Source organism: Cherax quadricarinatus, chromosome 68 (assembly GCF_038502225.1).
Source record: "Cherax quadricarinatus isolate ZL_2023a chromosome 68, ASM3850222v1, whole genome shotgun sequence".
Classification (NCBI taxonomy): Eukaryota; Metazoa; Arthropoda; class Malacostraca; order Decapoda; family Parastacidae; genus Cherax; species Cherax quadricarinatus.
This window is the reverse complement of record NC_091359.1, coordinates 14,029,030-14,054,241: the sequence shown is the minus strand read 5'-3', so window position 1 is coordinate 14,054,241 and position 25,212 is coordinate 14,029,030. Positions and strand designations below refer to the sequence as shown.

Here is a 25,212-nt window from a genome sequence, read left to right as displayed (position 1 = left end):
CACCCCATATCCATCCTGTGGACGGTAGCGCAAGAACATATGGATACATAAAAGGCCTAGGAACTAGGCCCCAAAAGGGTTAACAGGTATACATATGGATTTATATCTACACATCTACAGTTCGCTTATCTGTTACACGCAAATTTAGGAAATTTACTTAGTATATCTGGTATCTTATTTTCATTAATAAGATATCTTGACATGTCACATTGGTTATTATACTGTCTATTTCTGTATTCCTCAATAAGTGGACAATTAAGCACATAGTGTTCAAGACAGTGACCTGATCACATAATTTGCATTTAATTTGATCATCATCTGTGTGTCTCCCAAACGCGAGAGATACATGATTATATACACTTGGAAAATCCTAGAGAGAGATTAGTACCAAACTTGCACACGAAAATCACTCCCTACGAAAGCAAAAGACTCGGCAGGCGATGCAATATCCCCCAATGAAAAGCAGGAGTGCCACTAGCACAATAAGAGACAATAAGTGTCAGGGGCCCAAGACTGCTCAACTACCTCCCAGCATACATAAGGGGGATTACCAATAGACCCCTGGCTGTCTTCAAGCAGGCAATGGACAGGCACCTAAAGTCAGTACCTGACCAGCCAGGCTGTGGTTCATACGTTGGATTGCGTGTGGCCAGCAGTAACAGCCTGGTTGATCAGGCCCTGATCCACCATGAGGCCTGGTCACAGACCGGGCCGCAGGGGCATTGACACCCGGAACTCTCTCTAGGTACGCTCCTGGTATATACAGAATGAGCCTAATTAAAAAAAGATATTCTGCTCAATGGGATCTTTACCAAGTGACTTTCACTGTTTCAGCTGTTCCTAGATCAATAGTTATACATTCCATTTTCTGTCACATACCCCTTACCTCTATTTCTACTTAGATCTAAAGCCCTAACAGCATCCTCCACTGAACTAGGAATGGCTGCCACCCCTGCCCTAGATAAATGAAACCCCATCTCTGGAATACAAGTCGCTTACCCTCCACCGCTGACAATACAAGGTGCAGATGTGAGCTTCTGGTGGAAAGCGTGCTCCTTGTTGCTTTCTTGTTGTTCCTTGTGCGTCATCTTCAATGACCCAGATGACACTGACCTGCTAGCTATGGAGTACTGGCTGCTCCTGCCGATAAAACAAATGCTTATTAATTCCTTCTAGTTCCCCACCTACTTTACTGTTATTGCAACTCATCGCCTGTCTTCCACTGAGACAATGAAACCAAAATAAATTTTTGTTATATTCATGGGCAATTACTGATCATGTAGAGGCTATATAGTACCTGAAAGGGATGGAAATTTCTAATTAATGTGACACAAAGGACCCCAGCAGAAATACGTCACTTTGTTTGATTTTATAGGATTATCCTAGATTTAATTGCGCATAAGCTACTCTGTATAATAATAATAATAATAATAATAATAATAATAATAATAATAATAATAATAATAATAATAATAATAATAATAATAATAATAAATATCTTTATTTACTACAAGTACATGTACATGGTATACAGTCCTAGCTGACAACAATGATATACCTGGAGTTTACCTGGAGAGAGTTTCGGGGGTCAATGCCCCCGCGGCCCGGTCTGTGACCAGGCCTCCTGGTGGATCAGCGCCTGATCAACCAGGCTGTTGCTGCTGGCTGCACGCAAACCAACGTACGAGCCACAGCCCGGCTGATCAGGAACTGACTTTAGGTGCTTGTCCAGTACCAGCTTGAAGACTGCCAGGGGTCTGTTGGTAATCCCCCTTATGTGTGCTGGGAGGCAGTTGAACAGTCTCGGGCCCCTGACACTTATTGTATGGTCTCTTAACGTGCTAGTGACACCCCTGCTTTTCATTGGGGGGATGGTGCATCGTCTGCCAAGTCTTTTGCTTTCGTAGTGAGTGATTTTCGTGTGCAAGTTCGGTACTAGTCCCTCTAGGATTTTCCAGGTGTATATAATCATGTGTCTCTCCCTCCTGCGTTCCAGGGAATACAGGTTTAGAAACCTCAAGCGCTCCCAGTAATTGAGGTGTTTTATCTCCGTTATGCGCGCCGTGAAAGTTCTCTGTACATTTTCTAGGTCGGCAATTTCACCTGCCTTGAAAGGTGCTGTTAGAGTGCAGCAATATTCCAGCCTAGATAGAACAAGTGACCTGAAGAGTGTCATCATGGGCTTGGCCTCCCTAGTTTTGAAGGTTCTCATTATCCATCCTGTCATTTTTCTAGCAGATGCGATTGATACAATGTTATGGTCCTTGAAGGTGAGATCCTCCGACATAATCACTCCCAGGTCTTTGACGTTGGTGTTTCGCTCTATTTTGTGGCCAGAATTTGTTTTGTACTCTGATGAAGATTTAATTTCCTCATGTTTACCATATCTGAGTAATTGAAATTTCTCATCGTTGAACTTCATATTGTTTTCTGCAGCCCACTGAAAGATTTGGTTGATGTCCGCCTGGAGCCTTGCAGTGTCTGCAATGGAAGACACTGTCATGCAGATTCGGGTGTCATCTGCAAAGGAAGACACGGTGCTGTGGCTGACATCCTTGTCTATGTCGGATATGAGGATGAGGAACAAGATGGGAGCTAGTACTGTGCCTTGTGGAACAGAGCTTTTCACCGTAGCTGCCTCGGACTTTACTCTGTTGACGACTACTCTCTATGTTCTGTTAGTGAGGAAATTATAGATCCATCGACCGACTTTTCCTGTTATTCCTTTAGCGCGCATTTTGTGCGCTATTACGCCATGGTCACACTTGTCGAAGGCTTTTGCAAAGTCTGTATATATTACATCTGCATTCTTTTTGTCTTCTAGTGCATTTAGGACCTTGTCGTAGTGATCCAGTAGTTGAGACAGACAGGAGCGACCTGTTCTAAACCCATGTTGCCCTGGGTTGTGTAACTGATGGGTTTCTAGATGGGTGGTGATCTTGCTTCTTAGGACCCTTTCAAAGATTTTTATGATATGGGATGTTAGTGCTATTGGTCTGTAGTTCTTTGCTGTTGCTTTACTGCCCCCTTTGTGGAGTGGGGCTATGTCTGTTGTTTTTAGTAACTGAGGGACGACCCCCGTGTCCATGCTCCCTCTCCATAGGATGGAAAAGGCTCGTGATAGGGGCTTCTTGCAGTTCTTGATGAACACAGAGTTCCATGAGTCTGGCCCTGGGGCAGAGTGCATGGGCATGTCATTTATCGCCTGTTCGAAGTCATTTGGCGTCAGGATAACATCGGATAGGCTTGTGTTAATCAAATTTTGTGGCTCTCTCATAAAAAATTCATTTTGATCTTCGACTCTCATTCTGGTTAGCGGCTTGCTAAAAACTGAGTCATATTGGGACTTGAGTAGCTCACTCATTTCCTTGCTGTCATCTGTGTAGGACCCATCTTGTTTAAGTAGGGGCCCAATACTGGGCGTTGTTCTCGATTTTGATTTGGCATAGGAGAAGAAATACTTTGGGTTTCTTTCGATTTCATTTATAGCTTTTAGTTCTTCCCGCGATTCCTGACTCCTAAAGGATTCTTTTAGCTTAAGTTCGATGCTTGCAATTTCTCTGACCAGTGTCTCCCTGCGCATTTCAGATATATTGACCTCGTTTAGCCGCTCTGTTATTCTTTTCCGTCGCCTGTAAAGGGAGCGCCTGTCTCTTTCTATTTTACATCTACTCCTCCTTTTTCTTAGAGGAATAAGCCTTGTGCATACATCGAGTGCCACCGAGTTAATCTGTTCTAGGCATAAGTTTGGGTCTGTGTTGCTTAGTATATCTTCCCAGCTTATATCGGTTAGGACTTGGTTTACTTGGTCCCACTTTATGTTTTTGTTATTGAAGTTGAATTTGGTGAATGCTCCCTCGTGACTAGTCTCATTTTGTCGGTCTGGGGCTCCTCGCATACATGTCTGAACCTCAATTATGTTGTGATCTGAGTATATTGTTTTTGATATGGTGACATTTCTTATCAGATCATCATTGTTAGTGAATATGAGGTCTAGTGTATTCTCCAGTCTAGTAGGCTCTATTATTTGCTGGTTTAAATTGAATTTTGTGCAGAGATTTAAAAGCTCGTGTGAGTGTGAGTTTTCATCAGAGCTGCCTCCTGGTGTTATTACTGCAACAATATTATTTGCTATATTCCTCCATTTTAGGTGCCTTAAGTTGAAATCCCCCAGGAGCAAGATGTTGGGTGCAGGAGCTGGAAGATTTTCCAGACAGTGGTCAATTTTTAACAGCTGTTCCTGGAATTGCTGGGATGTTGCATCCGGAGGCTTGTAGACTACCACAATGACTAGGTTTTGGTTCTCGACCTTTACTGCTAAAACTTCCACTACATCATTTGAGGCATTAAGCAGTTCTGTGCAAACAAGTGACTCTGCAATGTACAGGCCAACCCCCCCCCTTTTGCCTGTTCACTCTGTCACATCTGTATAGGTTGTAACCTGGGATCCATATTTCATTGTCCAAGTGATCCTTTATGTGGGTCTCAGTGAAAGCCGCGAACATTGCCTTTGCCTCTGCAAGCAGTCCACGGATGAAAGGTATTTTGTTGTTTGTTGCTGGCTTTAGACCCTGTATATTTGCAAAGAAGAATGTTATCGGACTGGTGGTATTGTTGGTACTGGGGGGGGGGATTTTTTTTCCGGCATTAGTATCTGTATCTGTTGGTTTGGAGTGGAGGCCATCGACTGTGGTTCCACTCCAGGAATGACTGGATTTGGTGTACGATTTCTGCCATTTCCTGCCAGTTTTTTTTCCTTCCTGGCACTAAAAAACCTCTCCCTACTATATAGAAAGCCCCTTGTTATACTCTGCATGTCGGGCAAATTAGGTCAGTGTCCCAGGATGCGACCCACACCAGTCGACTGACACCCAGGTACCCATTTTACTGATGGGGAACATAGACAACAGGTGGAAAGAAACACGCCCAATGTTTCTACTCTGGCTGGGAATCGAACCCAGGCCCTCGCCGTGTGAAGCGAGAGCGTTAGCCCAGATTCCCACAGTACTGAACCCGAATAAAAGCTTAAAGAATGAAAGTTGGTGACGATATTTTTCTCCAATGTGTCCCAAAGTAAAAACATATTCACCATCAGTCACTATGTGCGTCTTTCCACACGAACATAGACACCATGAACTGAATGACCCACAGAATCGCATTATCCCCCCCCCTAACCCGTCTAGTTTGCTAGCTTACTGTACAACCCTATTATACACCGACTCTTTTAATAAGTTGTGCCGCCTGAGCGGCTAGTTTATTATTCACCCCAGGCTCATCCTATTAACAGTAGCGCAAAAATCGGGATTACAAAAGGTCACAATGGGTCGTTATCAGACCCCACTGAGCACTGTTGCATCACTGAAAAGAAATGTTAATCATTTCATTTTACAATAACTTCATATAGTTACACAATACAGTGTGGAATATACTCTGAAAAAAATGATAACTGGGTTGCAATCTCTACTAAAACAGTTTATTCATCTATATGCAAAATGCGGATACAATCTCAAGATTTCAGATATCTTATCATTAACAATAAGGCGTTTTATCTCGTCCTGTAATGTTTGCGTGGAGGTGTCTCTGAAAGGTTGGATGTTTGTATATTCTTGAGATACAATGCCCTGTCTTTGTCCGCACACTTTGTATTTTATGTCACTGACATTTCCATTACAAACCGTACTGCCAAAGATACTTACAGCCTAGCCTTAGCCTAGCAGTAAGAATATCTTGGAATTAATGAATAAAATGCTAATGAAGAACGGTACTACAGTAAGTGTACTCGTGTGTGAGTGGAGGAACTTGTTGTGGTTTATAAGGCAACCTACAACGTATCGAGCTCTATATGGATAAATAGTACCCGTGTATGTATGGATGAAGAATACCTGTGTGTATGGACGAAACCTACCCGGGCGTGAGCGTGATTGATCCTTCATCCCACTGGACGTTGCGGATATCCCTGGATGACCTGAAGGGCGCGGTGTCGAACATCCCATGGTCGCCATGCACCAGTGAAGCGGTGGACACGCGATGTTGTCCGTGATTCCTGCGGATCGTGCCATAGGCCTCCGCTGCAAGGAGACGGATACAGTATTAATATAGATGAATGTTAAAACGCACAGGTCAAACAAAAGCTCTTCTAGTGGAGAGGGACAGTATGCAGGCTGTATTTTATTTTATTCTGAGGTATCTGTGGAGTTCTGAGGTGCAAGTGAAGGTGCTGAGGTACCTGTGGAGTGCTGTGGTTGCTGATTCGAGCGTCTGGATGCACGACTCATGGTGCCGTAAAGGCTGTCTTGCACGGTGTTGGTCATAATAAGTGGCTGGGTGTAAGCGTTCACCGAAGCCGAGGACGCCCTGCGGTGCATGGAGGCCCCGTCTGGACCCATCCGGGGCATGGTGGCTCCGTCTGGCCCCCTCCGGGGCATGTTGGACCCATTCGCCCCAGATTGATGCAAAGTACCCAGATCCGGAGCGGAGACACCGCCTGCAGAGGTCCCCATGCTTATCCGACCGCTCTTGTAGGTCTTGTTGCTCTGGCTGACACTGCAGCTCCTGCGACCCATCCTTCCTGTGTTGTCATCTGGGGTAACATAAGTGGCAGAGGAGAGGCGACTAGGCTGGCGATTGCTGGAAGTCTCGTATTCTCCAAGATCTGTTGAGAGTGTACATGTGAGAACAACAACTGGGACATTGATGAATGAGACACAAGTGTAAGATGTGCCTCACTCATCATCTTTAACGTTGCAACGTTCGTCTACGCCGTAGGCTTCGTCAGTCAAATACAGAGAATGTATTGAAGGCATCAAAAGTGACAATGTAGGATACTCAACTGTTGCGTTTGTGTCTTACTCATTAAATCATCATTTTTTATATGCCATTTTCAACAACTCCGAGACGTGGTGACTGGGGTATCAAGCCAACAATAGGGCATACATTATTATTATTATAAATACAAGAAAGCGATGTATAACATATGAATTTAACTCTTCCCTATAAATATAATACTCACATGAAGATACTGGTATCAATACATGTAACTGGTAAATTTCAATCGTTAGACTGAAGATTATCAAGACTTGATAAAGCTTATTATCTCTTGCTACAATCTACCCCCGCACTATCCCCTGCCCCGCTGTTTTCTGTAACCTACTGACCATCCCTCCCCCCTTCTGCCGCCCAATACCCTCGCTTCCTTCCCTACCCTGCAGCGCTGTATAGCCCTTGTGGCTTAGCGCTTCTTTTTGATTATAATAATATTAATTGATAAAGCTTAGTCCTGAAACTGGGCTTCTTGACGACTTTATAAAGGTCAGTCCTTAGCTAAATGTCGTAAAAAGAAAAGGTTCTGCCTATGCATTACGTTTCATTCCAAACCCCCTCTCTCTCTCTCTCTCTCTCTCTCTCTCTCTCTCTCTCTCTCTCTCTCTCTCTCTCCCACCCTCACACACACACACACAAGGGCCAGGAGCTGTGAATCGACCCCTGCAACCACAATTAGGTGAATACACACATACACACACACACTCACACACATACCTATACTTCAAACTTCTGAAATGTTTTTACGACAAAAGGCCGTGGATAATGACGTGTACATTTCGTGGCATGTATTAAAGGCAACGTTTCGCCACGAGTGTCTTCTCCAGGAAGAACTCATTCGTGGCGAAACTCTTCCATTATTAAGTGTCCTGAGCGGTACATAAATACCTTTATCCACATAATAAGCCCTGCATTTACTTCCAAAGGAAAGGCGGCTGAAATAATTAAAAATGCTAGCGTTATTAATCACAAAAAGGCACCATGACCCCCACGAATTGTGATGTGACCAGTTAATGGACCAGGTTGGACCGAAACATCGTCACACGTTTTATTCTATGTGTGGGTTATTTGTGAAATATTGTGATGTGATTATCTTGACTCACGAAATCGTAATGACACAATTGCAACGCGTCGTGTCTGGAGTTTTACGACTCACTCACCGCGAGTTCAATCCCCGTCCGTGGTATGGTTTATCTTATTAAGATGTGTTTGTTCAAGCGGAGAGAAGAGGAACCCGGGATCATGCATGACTGTAAAGATTTACTCTGAAAACTAAAAGTCACAGTACCATAGCTGTAAAAGAATGATCTTTTTCATAGATCTTGCGAAGCAAAAGAGGATTGGGAAATTAATCTGACTAGCATAATCAGAGTATGTTGGGAAAAAAGGGTGGTAGGCGGGTGATTTCTTTGTTAACCAACACTACTAAATGTACCACTATGTATGGGTGTATTTATCCAGCAAGTGAATACCTCCAACACGTCTGGACATTCTAACACATCAAGAAATTTTCCATGAATGCACCCGACAGCTATTTTTCCCTATGAATGCACCCGACAGCTATTTTCCCCACGAATGCACCCGACAGCTATTTTCCCCATGAATGCACCCGACAGCTATTTTTCTCCATGAATGCACCGACAGCTATTTTTTCCCCATGAATGCACACGACAGCTATTTTTTCCCATGAATGCACCCGACAGCTATTTTTCCCCACGAATGCACCCGACAGCTATTTTCCCCATGAATGCACCCGACAGCTATTTTCCCCATGAATGCACCCGACAGCTATTTTTTCCCCATGAATGCACCCGACAGCTATTTTTCCCCATGAATGCACCCGACAGCTATTTTTTCCCCATGAATGCACCCGACAGCTATTTTTCCCTATGAATGCACCCGACAGCTATTTTCCCCACGAATGTACCCGACAGCTATTTTTCCCCATGAATGCACCCGACAGCTATTTTTCCCCATGAATGCACCCGACAGCTATTTTTCCCCATGAATGCACCCGACAGCTATTTTTCCCCATGAATGCACCCGACAGCTATTTTTTCCCATGAATGCACCCGACAGCTATTTTTTCCCATGAATGCACCCGACAGCTATTTTTTTCCCCATGAATGCACCTGACAGCTATTTTTCCCCATGAATGCACCGACAGCTATTTTTCCCCCATGAATGCACCCGACAGCTATTTTTTCCCATGAATGCACCCGACAGCTATTTTTTCCCATGAATGCACCCGACAGCTATTTTTCCCCATGAATGCACCCGACAGCTATTTTTCCCCATGAATGCACCCGACAGCTATTTTTTCCCATGAATGCACCCGACAGCTATTTTTCCCCATGAATGCACCCGACAGCTATTTTTTCCCATGAATGCACCCGACAGCTATTTTCCCATGAATGCACCCGACAGCTATTTTTCCCCATGAATGCACCCGACAGCTATTTTTTCCCATGAATGCACCCGACAGCTATTTTTCCCCATGAATGCACCCGACAGCTATTTTTCCCCATGAATGCACCCGACAGCTATTTTTAGTGTCATTGTGATAGATCAGTACTGTGTATGCAGGTACACGCGTATATTAAGTGCGAAAGGGGGGGGGGTAGTTTCCGGACTTATTTTTAAGGGAGATTCATGTATATTTTGCGTGTAGCTGCAGTACTTTTTGTATTATATAAAAGATGAAGTTGAAAGAATTGTGAGAATTATAATAGGAGTTTTTATCTTTGATGCTGCGGGATAAATGGTATAAAATACCGACACAATGGAAATATAAACACAAATGCAGTATAATGTGATCCTTTATTGACAACGTTTCACCCACACAGTGGGCTTTCTCAAGTCACACACACAGATCCGTGTGTGACTGGAGAAAGCCCACTGTGTGGGTGAAACGTTGTCAATAAAGGATCACATTATACTGCATTTGTGTTTATATTTCCATGCTGGGGGAATAGATTTTATATGTTAAATACACTTGTGTGCCCCCTCCCACATGTGACGTCGTCCTCAGCTGCTACACCTCTTCAAATCTTCCAGTGGTTCCCAGGATAAAATTCTCCGTCATCTATATTAGATAGATAACACGTGTGCGGGTGAAATGTCTCTCGGTAAAGATACCCAGGTGTTGCACATGTGCCTTACTTATTAATATAATGATGAAATGGTACTTTAATAAACCCGTGAGGGGTCGTGTGCCTAACTAAATGAATGAGGGAAAACATGGAGCTAAGTACTTACAATACTCATGGGGTGTTTGTGATGCCTTGCGACGGTCTGTATACTCTACTGCTGGGGAGGTGTCCTTCCCCATGTGGTGGGGAGGCATGGAGACCTCGTCCTCCTGGGGCGGTGGTGGAGGTGGAGGGAGCTGGGAGATATCTTTCCAGGCGTGGTGGGGAGGTGAAGGCAGCTCGTAGTCCGGGGAGGGCAGTAGTGGGGGTGGTGGTAGTGGGGAGATGTCCTTACCCATCTCCACTTGGTGGGGAGGTGAAGGTAGCTCGTAGTCTGGTGGTGGTGGTGGTGGAGGTGGAATGAGTTGGGAGGTGTCGTGTCCTCTCCCCATCTTTTGGGGAGACGAGGAGAGGTCGTAATCTGGCGGTGGTGGTGGCGGTGGTGGTGGCGGTGGTGGTGGAACATTATCACACACTCCCACCGGTGGTGGGAGACCCACTTCGTAATCTACCTGTGGTGGTGGAGGTGGCAGGTTGTTTATATCGTACAGTGGTGGTGGTGGTGGAGGGAGGTCAGCCATCCTGGTCAGCCAATCACCAATGTCTTCTAGGAGTCAGAGAATCACAGCAGAGGGCCTACTGATCCATGCCAGCCAGGTCCTGCCCAAACTCTGTTTCTCTTTTTCTGTATTGTATCTGTTTATGCATGTGCAGCACTAAATTCATATTCATTTTTCAGCTCAAAGGAATGCTGGAGGCTCGATCCACCGTCTCGCAATCTAAATTTCTTCACTGTCACGACAGAGTCCAGACAAAACACAGAAGCACTTATAATAAACAAGCGTTTACCAGTAGTAAGAAAATCCATCTTTTCCAAATGCACATTAACCAGATCACTTTAAAACATACAATTTTCTTTCTTCAACACCCACTGAACTGTAAAGATAAATAAAATATTATAAATGTTTGTCCTTAAAGATATACGCACTCCTTTCGAAAATATTTTTTATATATTAAAAGTATATCACTTGACCTCTTGACCTGACATGAACAAAGAGAAGAGAAGCATCCCCATAGCTGAACATCTATGTTATGCAACTCATAGAGATGCCAGGAAGTATTTCTTCAACCTTAGACCTAACTTATCAGGAAGGGGAACAAATCTGAAGAGTGAAGAGAGAGAGGCGGGGTCCATACATAGCTTTAAGAAGAGGTACGATAAGGCTCTTGAAGTCAGGAGAGAGAGTGAACCTAGTAGCGACCAGCGAAAAGACCAGGAGCTGTGAATCGACCTCTGTAGCCACGTACAGGTGAGTACCCCATACCCGTGGTGTGAGTGGTAGTCAAAAGATTACAGAGGTCCATTATGGGTCCAGGGACTGTATGTCAACATTACAGGTACATAATGGGTCCAGGGACTGTACGTCAACATTACAGAGGTACATAATGGGTTCAGGGACTGTACGTCAACATTACAGAGGTACATAATTCAATTCAATTCAATTCAAATTCAATTCAAAGTTTATTCTCTATAAGGATTACAATGCTGAGTTTACAGAAATTTGGTTATTGTGTGGTTTACATGTAGTAAAATTGTGATTACAGAGTGTACCACTAGAACGCTTAGCATGACTAGGCATTTCGGGCAGACTTAGTTTTATTCTTAATTGTAAAATATTACAAATTATGAGGTAAGTTGGTATTATGGCTAAGTGACTAAATACTAGTTTGTGAGTTTAGCAATGTGAATGCTTTTGTTTTGGCACAGTACATAGTTTCAGTATTGGAGTATCACAGGATTCATTATTTTAAGATTGAGATTAATATTTCTGTTTATGGTCAAATGAGTGAGTGAGTGTAAGTGTGAACCACCAGGTGGTATTCGTGTAGTTAGTTGACGGGGTGTATCAGGGAGATAAGATGTTTTCTAATGGTAGTTTTGAAGGTGATGAATGTGTCTGCAGTTCTAGAGTTCTCAGGTAGGGTATTCCAGATTTTAGGGCCTTTGACATACATTGAATTTTTGTAAAGGTTTAGTCGGACACAGGGAATGTCGTAGAGATGTTTGTGTCTGGTGTTATGCCTGTGGGTTCTGTCACAACTATCAAGAAAGCATTTTAGGTCAAGGTTGACATTAGAGTTTAAGGCCCTGTAGATGTAGATTGCACAGTAGTAAGTGTGGATGTACTGAACTGGGAGTAAGTTTAGGTCTATGAAGAGTGGGGGGGGGTGTTGCCAGGGATGGGATTTAGTGATTATTCTTACTGCAGCTTTTTGTTGGGTTATTATTGGCTTTAGGTGTGTTGCTGCAGTTGATCCCTAAGCACAAATAGCATAGGTGAGGTATGGATAAATAAGTGAGTGGTATAGTGTGAGAAGGGCATTTTGCGGCACGTAGTATCGTATCTTCAATTCAATTCAAAGTTTATTCTCTATAAGGATTACAATGCTGAGTCCAGGGGCTGTACGTCAACATTACAGAGGTACATAATGGGTCCAGGGACTGTACGTCAACATTACAGAGGTACATAATAGGCCCAGGGACTGTACGTCAACATTACAAAGGTACATAATGGGTTCAGGGACTGTACGTCAACATTACAGAGGTATATAATAGGTCCAGGGACTGTACGTCAACATTACAGAGGCACATAATAGGTCCAGGGACTGTACGTCAACATTACAGAGGTACATAATAGGTCCAGGGACTGTACGTCAACATTACAGAGGTACATAATAGGTCCAGGGACTGTACGTCAACATTACAGAGGTACATAATAGGTCCAGGAACTGTACGTCAACATTACAGAGGTACATAATAGGTCCAGGAACTGTACGTCAACATTACAGAGGTACATAATAGGTCCAGGGACTGGGCCACAGTTTGGATAACTAACAAGTAACGCAGCGAGACCTAACCTCCAATTTTAACTTAATTTCGGCGAGTGAGCTTCCCGTGTTTTTGCCTCGATAAGTTGTGCTACAACAAACAGTGAAATATAAACAAATGACCCGCACATTGGAGAGAAGCTCATGACGACGTTTCGGTCCGACCTGGACCAAATCGGACCGAAACGTCGTCAAAAGACCCAATACCTTTATAACAAGCACTGCCCTAAAAAAACTAAACAGATGACAGCTAAGAGACTGAACAGTCCCTGGCTAACACCCAGCATTCTCAAATACATAAATACAAAACACTGATATGAAAAACAGTACAGAATGGGTCACATAACCAGAGACCAAACAAAACGTTACTCGTCAATCCTAACCAGCCTGATAAGAAGGGCAAAAAAATTGTATTATGAGAACAGATTATCCAACTTACGAGGTGATATAAAAAAGACCTGGAAGACCCTATCAGAAATTCTGGGAACGAAAAAGATATCACGACATAGCGAAATAAAATTAGCAAAATCAGATGAACCCCAACTCCCACCAACAGAAACAGCAAACAGACTCAATGATTTCTTCTCCACTATAGGTCAAAACCTTGCCAATAATATCCCAAGCTCAGATACCCCACCAAATGACTACCTCACTGGCAACTACCCGAACACACTGTTCCTAGCTCCGACTAACCCATACGAAGTCTCCCTTATTATCAACGCACTGAAAAACAAGGCAGGAGATTTAAATACCTTACCACCCTTTATATACAAAAAAGCGTCACAAGTACTATCACCAATCATTGCAACACTCTTTAACAAATCCATTGAATCCTCCACCTTCCCTACAGTTCTCAAAATAGCAAGGGTCACCCCGATCCATAAAGGAGGAGACCAGAGTTGAATAACTATAGGCCAATATCCAATTTACACCCTCTCTCAAAAATCTTCGAAAAATTAATTCATAAACGAATCTACTCCTACCTCATCTCCCATAACATTCTCAACCCCTGCCAATTTGGATTCAGGCCTAATAAAAATACTAATGATGCTATTATACACATGCTAGAACATATATACACTGCAATAGAGAAAAAAGAAGTCCCACTGGGGATCTTCATTGACTTACGTAAAGCTTTTGATACAGTTGACCATGACTTGCTCCACGTAAAATTGTCACACTATGGTATTAGAGGGCACTCCCTCAACTACCTCAAGTCTTACCTCAGCAACAGAAGCCAATATGTGTACGCAAATGGGGCAAGCTCTTCCGCACAACCAATTACAGTTGGTGTCCCACAGGGAAGTGTCCTTGGCCCTCTTCTCTTTCTCCTATACATAAATGACCTACCAAATGCTTCGCAATTACTCAAACCCACACTTTTTGCAGATGACACCACATACGTCTTCTCTCACCCGAGCCCAGTCACGCTAGCCAATACTGTAAACACCGAATTACAGAAAATATCTACCTGGATGAGGACTAACAAACTTACACTAAACATTGACAAAACCTACTTCATTCAGTTTGGTAGCAGAGCTACAGATGTACCTCTTAACATAACGATAAACGGATCACCTATCACAAAGCTAACAGAGGGAAAATTCTTAGGAATCCACCTCCAGGAGCTTTATCAAGCCATGGCTTGATAAAGCTCCTGGAGAGCGAAACGTTGCCACAATAAATGTCACATTAGTTGCACTTGTGTCCTTTTACTTTACATATTGTCGGTAATTCTACCAACTTTATTACAATCCACCTCGATAATAGACTCAAATTTCATACACATATACAACAAATTTCTAAGAAAATTTCCAAGACTGTAGGCATACTATCGAAGATACGGTACTATGTTCCACAGTCAGCCCTCCTGGCCCTTTATCACTCCCTTATTTACCCCTATCTCACCTATGGAATTTGTGCATGGGGCTCAACAACAACTAACCATCTCAGACCACTAATTACCCAACAAAAGGCTGCAGTTAGAATGATAACAAATTCTCACTACAGGCAGCACACTCCACCAATATTCAAAACACTCAACCTACTCACCATACAAAACATCCATACTTATTATTGCACTTATTACATACATAGAACACTTAACTCTGATATTAACCCTCCCCTCAAACATCTCCTTGCCAACCTCAACAGAACACATGACCATAATACAAGGCACAGATCACTCTTTGATGCTCCTCGTGTCCATCTCACGCTATGCAAAAACTCAATGCACATAAAAGGCCCTAAAATCTGGAATTCATTACCTTTAAATATAAAAGAAACACTACCTGTTTATAAATTCAAGTCTCTTCTCAAAGTTCACTTACTCACTCAAAACCAAATAAATACCGAATAACTGAACCATATAAATTGTATATCCTAAATGTTACTCACAATTATATCACACAAATGTTAAACCTAACTTTGTTATTTTTTTTAAATACACTACCTGACAGAATACTCCATTCTACTGAATGAACAGCAATGCATGCAACCATAGGACCTGTCTTTGTAATACTCATTTGTATTTTATAGTTATCTGTTTACAATAATGTCTTATCACTGATTTCATCATTGCTTAGTTAATCTTAAGTTAATTTTAAGCCAGCCCGTAATGTTATGCATATAAGTGGCTTTGGCATGCTGCTCTTACCTGTATTTTTTGTACCTCTGTTTGTATGTATGCTAAGCGGGTTATTTATGTATTGCTCCAATCACGTGTTGTGCCTTTATGTTCTTCAAATAGTTAAGAAACGTTTCCGGAAATAACTTTGATTGGAACAATATTTCGACCTCTTATGATCTTCACACAAATACAAATCTCTTTCAAAATTACTGTACAAAACATACAATAATCCGAAGACCCATGTCATGCATAGAATTTCAAAACTTAGATTATACTGTACATAAATGCAGTTTTCTTTTAATTTTTAAGGGTGTAACATGGTATTGATATGAACTTAAAACAAATACAAGAATTGTAAATTAACTAATTTACATTGCAAAACGATACAGTGAATTATAGGTTTAATAAGAATTATTCCTGCAAGATAATTCTCACAGGATATATATCCTGAGGAGTGTATCCCTCTCAGTATATATATATATATATATATATATATATATATATATATATATATATATATATATATATATATATATATATATATATATTATGCTTTGCATAACAATAGGCTTTCTATAAAGTAGTTTATATATATCATTTACCCTAAATGTATAATATACTGCACTCCAGTTTATATTGTTTAGAGGTGGGGCAGAAAGTCTTCTTCTTAGGATAAGATAATATATGATTTTCAGATTTTTAACCCCGGAGGGGTGTTAGCCACCTATGCTAACCCAAGAAGGTCAGTGCGTCATCTAGGACTATTTGTCTTATTTCCACTGGGGTCTTTAAATCTTCCTCGTCATCAGGACATTATTCACACCATGTACAATTCCAGTCGTCGTGTATGCAGATCCCACCGCTGATCAAGTATTGGGCAACGTTCGGAAAAGTCCACAGGTTTGTCAGCGAGCTAGTTCCGTTACCGAGAGGACTGCTCTCTGAAGGAACACTTAAGGAACTCAATTTAATGTCTTTAAATGGGTGAAAAAAGCAGAGAAGTCACGCTTTATTATCCGTACCTCAAACACCTATATAATACACGATAGTCTTTCAATCTGCATAGAAGTAGATAGTTCTTCCCATAAGATAGCTTCGGGGTGGACTCTGCTATCTGTCGCACCTTTGTTGATACTGTTATATTGAAAGGATGGTTAGGGAGAATTATGATACGAGGACATGGATGCTGGAAGGCCAGGTGAACAACGGGGATGCTGGGAAATACTTATTCAACTTAGCTGTAATAAAAAAAGTGGAATGATTGGCAAGAGGTGGAAGCCCAATTATATACACAGCTTTCAGATAACGTATGACAAGGCTCATAAAAACTGCGTATTCCAACAATCCCTGACCGGATAATTCCTCTGCCTAACTAACCAGCGCTGACAACCACAGCTGTGACACTAACACCCATGACCACTTTACCTATACACACCAGACCGTCACATGAGATAGCAATGTGCTGGATATTTACCATAGTTTCATTTTTAACGTCAACTCACTAGGCTAATCTCGCATATACATTAGAGCAGCCGCTTAAAAGTTACTCTGTTAGGTTTGAAGTCTATCGACTAAATGAAGATCCTTAAGGATGGATATCACATATTCATTACCAGTTAAAAACACTTTAATATAGGCATTTAGTAAGCCCTCGGTGAATATATATAGTGAGATATAACCCTCTCAGTGTATATATATTGAAAATATAAATTTTTCAGTGCTTATATATACTAAAAGACATAAACCTTTCGGTGTATATACTCCAACATAATGTTATTGTAACCCTGTTTTTAATAATAAATTTAATAGGAACTGAAGAACATAGATTATTACATATACTCAAGAACTGATGTTACAAATGCCATTTATAACCCAAAAATGTTTAGTGATTTGACCTACAGAATGATACTGCGACTAAATATTTGGCAAGACGAATGTCACAATACCGTGGCTGGAACAGTTCACAATTAGGTATAACGGACACAAGTGCAACTAATATGACATTTTATTGCGGCAACGTTTCGCTCTCCAGGAGATTTGTTAAGCCAGCTTGACAAAGCTCCTGAAGAGCGAAACGTTGCCACAATAAAATGTCACATTAGTTGCACTTGTGTCCTTTTTACCCAACATATTGTGGGTAATTCTACCATTAATACAATTCACAATTAACCCACAATACCGTGGTTGGAACACTCCACAACCTGCCCTCACTTTATGGAAGTTAGACTATGTTTGGGTCCGCCGAGGATGGACCGAAACGTCGGCTAAGGTTTGTGACCTGATAATGATTTAAAACAGACCGAAACGCCATCTAAAGTTCCTCGCAGAAGAGCGCTTTATTTGTCAATTTATGTTAAGAAATAGCCCACATTCTGGAGGGCAAAATGCACTCCCGGTCCGTTTCCGCTCGTTTCCGGACCGTCCTGGATCATTACCAGTAATGGTGGCAGGAAGTTCTTAGCTTAAGAATGTCTCCCACATCTCTAGCACTGAATCCTAAACATTACCAAGAACCACAAGCAACATCAGACAAAGGGTTATGCTAATTCAGTCCTTGAATGATGAAGATTCCATTTTCTCTAACGCAGCTGAGGGCCTCTTTTGCATTCTCTCTGAACAACACGAGTTACCCCTTAAAAAAAAACTTTGGTAACCCTTAAAAAGCAACAACAACAACAATACAAATTTGTTTAATTTCCGGTTTGTGTAATCATTTAAGTGGTTCTGTCAGTCTCTCAGTATATCTTTTTAGTGCATGTACGCTGAAAGTTTACTTTAATGTGTGTTAGGGATTAATAAATAAATAAATAAAAAAGCATCCTTAGTTGGTGGTGGTATACAGGTGACATACATCCTTAATGACCCTCGTGTACTCAACAGGTTTTTTAAAGCTAATATCAACCAAGCAGTTGCGTGTGCAGTCACCTGTAGTGCCGTCAGTGATAATGTTTTATAATGCAATCATGTTCTGTGTCACCGGGCCACACCTCTCTTACATCATATTTATTTTCAGTTTGACCACTAATGCGGCATGAGAGCTCATATATAAATTTTCACTTTGCTTTCACTGTCAACTCACTTGGCCATTTGGTTCAGTGTTTTGTTTTCCATTTCTTGGTCACCTGCTATAATGTATTTTTTTTTATTTTAATCACAGGGAAGCGCTAAACCCGTAGGGTTATACAGCGCATGTGGGGGGATGGAAGGTATTCAGGCTCAATTCAGGGAACTGGAGCACAGATCCAATTCCCTAGATCAAGAGCCCCTCATCAGCATCAAGGAACCTCCCTTGAGGGGCTGCTATAATGTAATGTTTTCATTGCCTAGCCATTGACTCTGCGCATTACTGCTACTTTGAATTTCGACATCTAAGATTCATCCAGGTGGAGAAAACAAGCATATAGGGGGGAAAAAAATCGCCTAATATTGGGCATGTCTCATTTGGGTGAGAGTATGTTCTTGGGGCCTAAGTCGAAAATTAATAGACTTATTTATTTTACTTTAACCGGGAAGGGGAGCGCTAAATCCGTAGGGATCAACCCAATGGGACATGTGAGCCATTCAGGTTTGACTCAGATGAGAGAAGGGTAAGTCTAGTTTCTAGGATCAAGAGCCAATCACCAGTATCAAGGCACTTGCCCCCCTTCCCCACTGAGGGATAAACAAGTTTAGGAACGTGCATTTCTCTGCATCAGAATATAATAAATCAAAGGCAACTCCTCCGTTATAGGTTTCACCAGGGACACCCATACACAAATTTTCACCTTCATAATGTACATCCGGGGCATAGCACCACAGATTTCATCACGGGTACCATTCAAAAAATTTTAACAAGGGCCCATCCCATCACTGATTAAACCAGGGGCACCCCCTCCACAACTTCACCGGAGGCACCCCTCCATTGGATAAACCAAAGGCACTCCTCCATACCTCCACGAGCACTAAAACAACACTGCTGACGACCATGAGGAGCGACCTGTTACCCCGCACACTCTTCTGTCCACACTAACGCGAGGTGCTCACCACAGCTATCTTATCTAGGCCAGGATGTGCTTCTCCTCTTATCAGTTCGTTTCTTTGGGCTGTATGTACTTCCTAATGATGTGTTGAGTGGGGGATAGGGGTGTGCTGTAGGCTCGTACGCTTTGCCTTGGAGGCGTACATGGAGAACTGGAATTGGGTTTAGTGTATTTGTGGAGTTGCGCAAATAAGGGACAAGTTAGGTACAGTATATCCGGTGTTGTGTAGGGGAACTGTGGGTGCGTACGTGTGTTGACATACTACTGCCTCTCATACACAATATCTTGTCTGCCCGTCTTCTGACACACGATACACTACTGCCTCTCAGACAATGTCTTGTCTCCCCGTCTTCCCGACACACTGCTGCCTCTCGGGCACAGTATTGTCTGCCCATCTTCCTGACATACTACTGCCTCTCATACACAATGTCTTGTCTGCCCGTTTTCTGACACACAATACACTACTGCCTCTCAAACAATGTCTTGTCTCCCCGTCTTCCCAACACACTGCTGCCTCTCGGGCACAGTCTTGTCTGCCCATCTTCCTGACATATTACTGCCTCTCATACACAATGTCTTGTCTGCCCGTCTTCTGACACACAATACACTACTGCCTCTCAGACAATGTCTTGTCTCCCCGTCTTCCCGACACACTGCTGCCTCTCGGGCACAGTATTGTCTGCCCATCTTCCTGACATATTACTGCCTCTCATACACAATGTCTTGTCTCCCCGTCTTGACACACGGCGCACTACTGCCTCTTAGACAATGTCTTGTCTCCCCGTCTTCCCGACGCACTGCTGCCTCTCGGGCACAGTCTTGTCTGCCCATCTTCCTGACATACTACAGCCTCTCAGACACAATGTCTTGTCTGTCCGTCTTCCCGACACACTACTGCCTCTCAGACAGTCTTGTCTGCCCATCTTCCTGACATCTTCAGACACAATGTGTTGTCTGCCCATCTTCCTGACATATTACTGCCTAAAGTTGGTACCTGACCAGCCGGGCCGTGGCTCGTACGTTGGATTGCGTGCAGCCAGCAGTAACAGCCTGGTTGATCAGGCTCTGATCCACCAGGAGGCCTGGTCACAGACCGGCCGCGGGGGCGTTGACCCCCGGAACTCTCTCCAGGTAAACAATGTCTTGAACATTAAAATGGTATAAAATACCGACAGGTTGTTAGGTAAGACACATATGCAACAGTTAGGTATCTTTATTATGAAACGTTTCGCCTACACAGTAGGCTTCTTCAGTCAATGAACATTAAAATGGTATAAAATACCGACAGATTGTTAGGTAAGACACATATGCAACAGTTAGGTATCTTTATTTTGAAACGTTTCGCCTACACAGTAGGCTTCTTCAGTCGAGTACAGAAAAGTTGATAGAAGCAGAAGATACTTGAAGACGATGTAATCAGTCCATCACCCTTAAAGTTTTGAGGTGGTCAGTCCCTCAGTCTGGAGAAGAGCATTGTTCCATAGTATGAAACAAGGAACTGAGGGACTGACCACCTCAAAACTTTAAGGGTGATGGACTGATTACATCGTCTTCAAGTATCTTCTGCTTCTATCAACTTTTCTGTACTTGACTGAAGAAGCCTACTGTGTAGGCGAAACGTTTCATAATAAAGATACCTAACTGTTGCATATGTGTCTTACCTAACAAACAATGTCTTGTCTGTCCGTCTTCCCGAAACACTTCTGCCTCTCAGACAGTCTTGTCTGACCATCTTCCAGACATACTACTGCCTCTCAGACACAGTGTCTTGTCTGCCCGTCTTCCTGACATACTACTGCCTCTCAGACACAGTGTCTTGTCTGCCCGTCTTCCTGACATACTACTGCCTCTCAGACACAAAGTGTTGTCTGTCAGTCTTCCCGACACACTGCGGCCTATCAGACAGTCTTGTCTGCCCGTCTTCCTGACATACTACTGCCTCTCAGACACAATGTGTTGTCTGTCCGTCTTCCTGACACACTACTGCCTCTCAGACACAACATCTGCATACTACCTTCTGCTTCCTCGTCTACTCTGCAAGTGCTGTAAGACATGCGAATCCTACGGCCTCAAAAATTGACGAGAGAGTACAGAACTAGGCTAGGTATGAGGAAAACAAAAACATAATAAACTGTAGAGATTTATAAGAACAAGGATGAATGAAAGCAAACTACAGACCACTTATCTTGCTGATCTACTGACAACTCAGTCTGCTAAATTACTGACCATTAAGTCTGCTAAACTACTGGCCAGTCGGTCTGCTAAACTACTGACCACTAAATCTGCTAAACTATTGACTACTCAGTTTGCTAAACTACTGACCACTCAGCCTACTAAACTTCCAGTCTAATCACCAAAATTTTTATCATAATCCCCTAAAAAAAAAAAAAAACTCGTCAGGGATGGTGATGGAGTAGTGTTGATGTCAGGTGCAAGAAATGTGAATTGGGTTCATGCGTTAGAGGATCCCAGTGGAAATAAGACATACTGCTTGGCTGTAATGAGTTATCCTGAGTTGTTGACCCTCTTTCCCTTGAGGCAAAGTTGGAGTAATGAGCAAATGTTAGTTAGGAAGTTATAGACGGAAATCTGCAACGCAGGTGATGTTTTCAGAGAAAGTAGCTGGAGTGGGGACATCAGAACGGTGAAGAAGGGGTAAACAATGAAAATTATATGCTTTATTATTATTATTATTATTATTATTATTATTATTATTATTATTATTATTATAGCTATAGAGTGCTTATTTTTCTCATTGAAAAACAGGAAAGTCAGTAAAGAAGGTGTTTAACTGTCAACAAGACTTGACGGTTCCTCCTGAGAGGCCCTGGACTTGTCTCCAAATACCGACAGAATATAAAAAAATATATAGTTGAGGGAGCTCTAAACTACTATGGGTCACAGAAGGGACGGAGTACAGAGCAGTGACGGCCACTGTGTTGGCAATACCTTCGTTGTTGACATTCAGGTGGCAAACTGTCTACGTCAGGTATCCTTAGTGTGTGATATGTGCATTCCTCACTCTCCTGTTGTGAGTTTCAACTGAGAGAATGCGCACTCAGGTGTGTGTACTTACCTATTTGTGGTTCCAGGGGTCGAGTCACAGCTCCTGTGTGAGTATGTGTGTGTCAGGGCATATACACCCAGAGGTGTGTGCATTTCCGTATATATTCACCGAGTTAATTTATATCTCGATATACTAAGAAAAAGAACGTATTTCTCGGTGTATAATATACCGGTGTATCGCAGCGCTGTATAGCCCTTGTGGTTTAGCGCTTCTTTATTATTATTATTATAATAATAATAATATACTGGTGTATCTCATTAAGTGTCTGTACTCTCTTGACCACCGCTCACAGGATGGGTATAGGGTTCACAATGAAGATATTAAGCTCCTAATACCTGCTGCTCATGTTCGCCTGTTGAAGGTCGGAGTCAAGGGAAGGAACTATAGATCCCAGTGAAAATAGGCCGTATTGCTCGATTTTATTGAGTTATTGTGGGTTGTTAACCCCTTTGAGTCATTATTAATATTTTTTATGGGTTGTCATGCAGCTCCAAGGGTATGATAAGTAATCGAATTTAGGTGAGGGAAAGTGATGATAGTTGCAATTGCTGGGGTTAAGAGGATGTCACCCGCATCGTATTTAAATATTCGTAGGAAGTCTTATTATGTGTACTAGTATACTGTGTAGTGACTACTTGAGAGGAAATATTACATAGTGTCTAACTGCGCCGTCAGTGTGAAGGACTCACTGATTCATGGACCATCACCTGAGGAGCAGCAGTCAAGCACGTTACGCCTGCCTCACTCAGAATTTTAATTATGATGATTGTGTGTCCATTTCGCATTGCGTCGGCATTACCGGTACCGCTTACACTTTACCAGTTGTCTGGAAATATATCAAATAGTTATAATTATGACCATAATTTCTAAAGGGGTGGACGGGTAAGCAAGTAAGGCCTCAGTCAGATAACCAAAAGGTCCAACTGCGGGTGACTAAGACCCGCGTCATGAATCACTTGCCCTGATTCCTGACAAACCTTGCCTAACCTAATCGTCTGAAAACAAGTAACTTTGACTATCTTGGGTTATTCTAGGTAATTGCACATATGTTACTATGGAAAATAACTGTAATTGTACGCTAAGAGACAGTAAGTGTCAGGGGCCCAAGACTGTTCAACTGCCTCCCAGCATACATAAAGGGAGTAACCAATAGACCCCTGGCTGTCTTCAATGAGTTGGACAGGCTCCTAAAGTCAGTACCTGACCAGCCGGGCTGTGGTTCGTACGTAGGTTTGCGTGCGACCAGCAGTAACAGCCTGGTTGATCAGGCGCTGATCCACCACGAATACTGGTCATGGGCAGGGCTGTGGGAGATCTGACTCCCAAAACACCCTCCAGGTACCCAAAAACCAGTGCAAAATTGTATCTAAATAAATCAAGACGTGGTCTTAGGTAGACTCAAACCTATCTGATATTATCCTGATGCCAAATGACTTCGAAAAGGCGATAACTGACACGCCCATGCACTCTGCTCCAGGCCCAAGAAGTCCCTATCATGTGCAAGAAGTCCCTATCATGTGCTTTTAACATCCTACGGAGAGGGAGCATGGACACAGGGATCGTCCCACAGCTTCTAGAAACAACAATCATAGCCACACTCCACAAAAGGGGCAGTAAAGCAATAGCAAAGAAATACAGACCAATAGCGCTAACAACATCTCGTATCATAAAAATATTTGAAAGGGTTCTAAGAAGCAAGATCGCTACCCATCTAGATACCCATTAGTTACACAACCCGGAGCAACATGGGTTTAGAGCAGGTTGCACCTTCCTGTCCCAACTACTAGACCACTATGACAGGGTCCTGGATGCTCTAGAAGACAAACAAAACGCAGATGTAGTATACACAGACTTTGCAAAAGCCTTTGACAAATGTGACCATGGTGTAATAGCGCACAAAATGCGTGATAAAGGAATAACAGAAAAAGTTGGTAGATGGATCTAAAATTTCCTAACAAATAGAACACAGAGTAGTACTAAACAGAGTAAAGTCTGAGGCGGCTGCAGTGAAAAGCTCTGTTCCACAAGGCACGGTACTCGCTCCCATCCTGTTCCTCCTCCTCCTATCGGACATATTATTATTATAATCAAGGGGAAGCGCTAAACCCGGAGGATTATATAGCGCCTGGGGGGGGGATGTGGAAGGCATTCAGGCTTAATTCGGGGAACTGGAGTACAGATCCAATTCCCTAAATCAAGAGCCCCTCACCAACATCAAGGAACCTTCCTTGAGGAGATATCGGACATAGACAGATGTAAGCCACAGCACCGTGTCTTCCTTTGCAGATGACACCCGAATTTACATGACAGTGTCCTCCATTGAAGACACTGCAAGGCTCCAGGCGGACATCAACCAAATCTTTAAATGGGCTGCAGAAAACAATATGAAGTTCAGTGATGAGAAATTTCAATTACTCCGATATGGAAAACGTGAGGAAATTAAAACTATATTGGAGTATAAAACAAATTCCAACCACACAATAGAACGAAAAACTAATGTCAAAGACCTGGGATTGATAATGTCAGAGGATCTCACCTTCAAGGATCACAACACTGTATCAATCGCATCTGCTAGAAAAATGAGAGGATGGATAATGA

General features: G+C 42.6%; 1 protein-coding gene across 4 annotated transcripts in view; it reads right to left on the bottom strand.

The window, feature by feature from the left end:
- Positions 1–19,556, bottom strand: part of Cyfip (Cytoplasmic FMR1-interacting protein Sra-1) — a 143,503-nt gene extending 123,947 nt beyond the window's left edge. For 2 of the 4 annotated variants that reach the window (XM_053789637.2, XM_053789640.2), the window contains exons 1-5: positions 19,459–19,556; positions 10,078–10,946; positions 6,227–6,652; positions 5,906–6,068; positions 1,000–1,140 (exon numbers count right to left, since the gene is read on the bottom strand). In XM_053789637.2, coding sequence (XP_053645612.2) covers positions 1,000–1,140; positions 5,906–6,068; positions 6,227–6,652; positions 10,078–10,591 — 1,244 coding nt within the window. In that variant the 5' untranslated portion in view covers positions 10,592–10,946; positions 19,459–19,556. The remainder of the gene's footprint in view (positions 1–999; positions 1,141–5,905; positions 6,069–6,226; positions 6,653–10,077; positions 10,947–19,458) is intronic. The other 2 variants (XM_053789639.2, XM_053789641.2) reach the window with 2 other exon arrangements.
- Between the last annotated feature and the right edge of the window lie 5,656 nt (positions 19,557–25,212).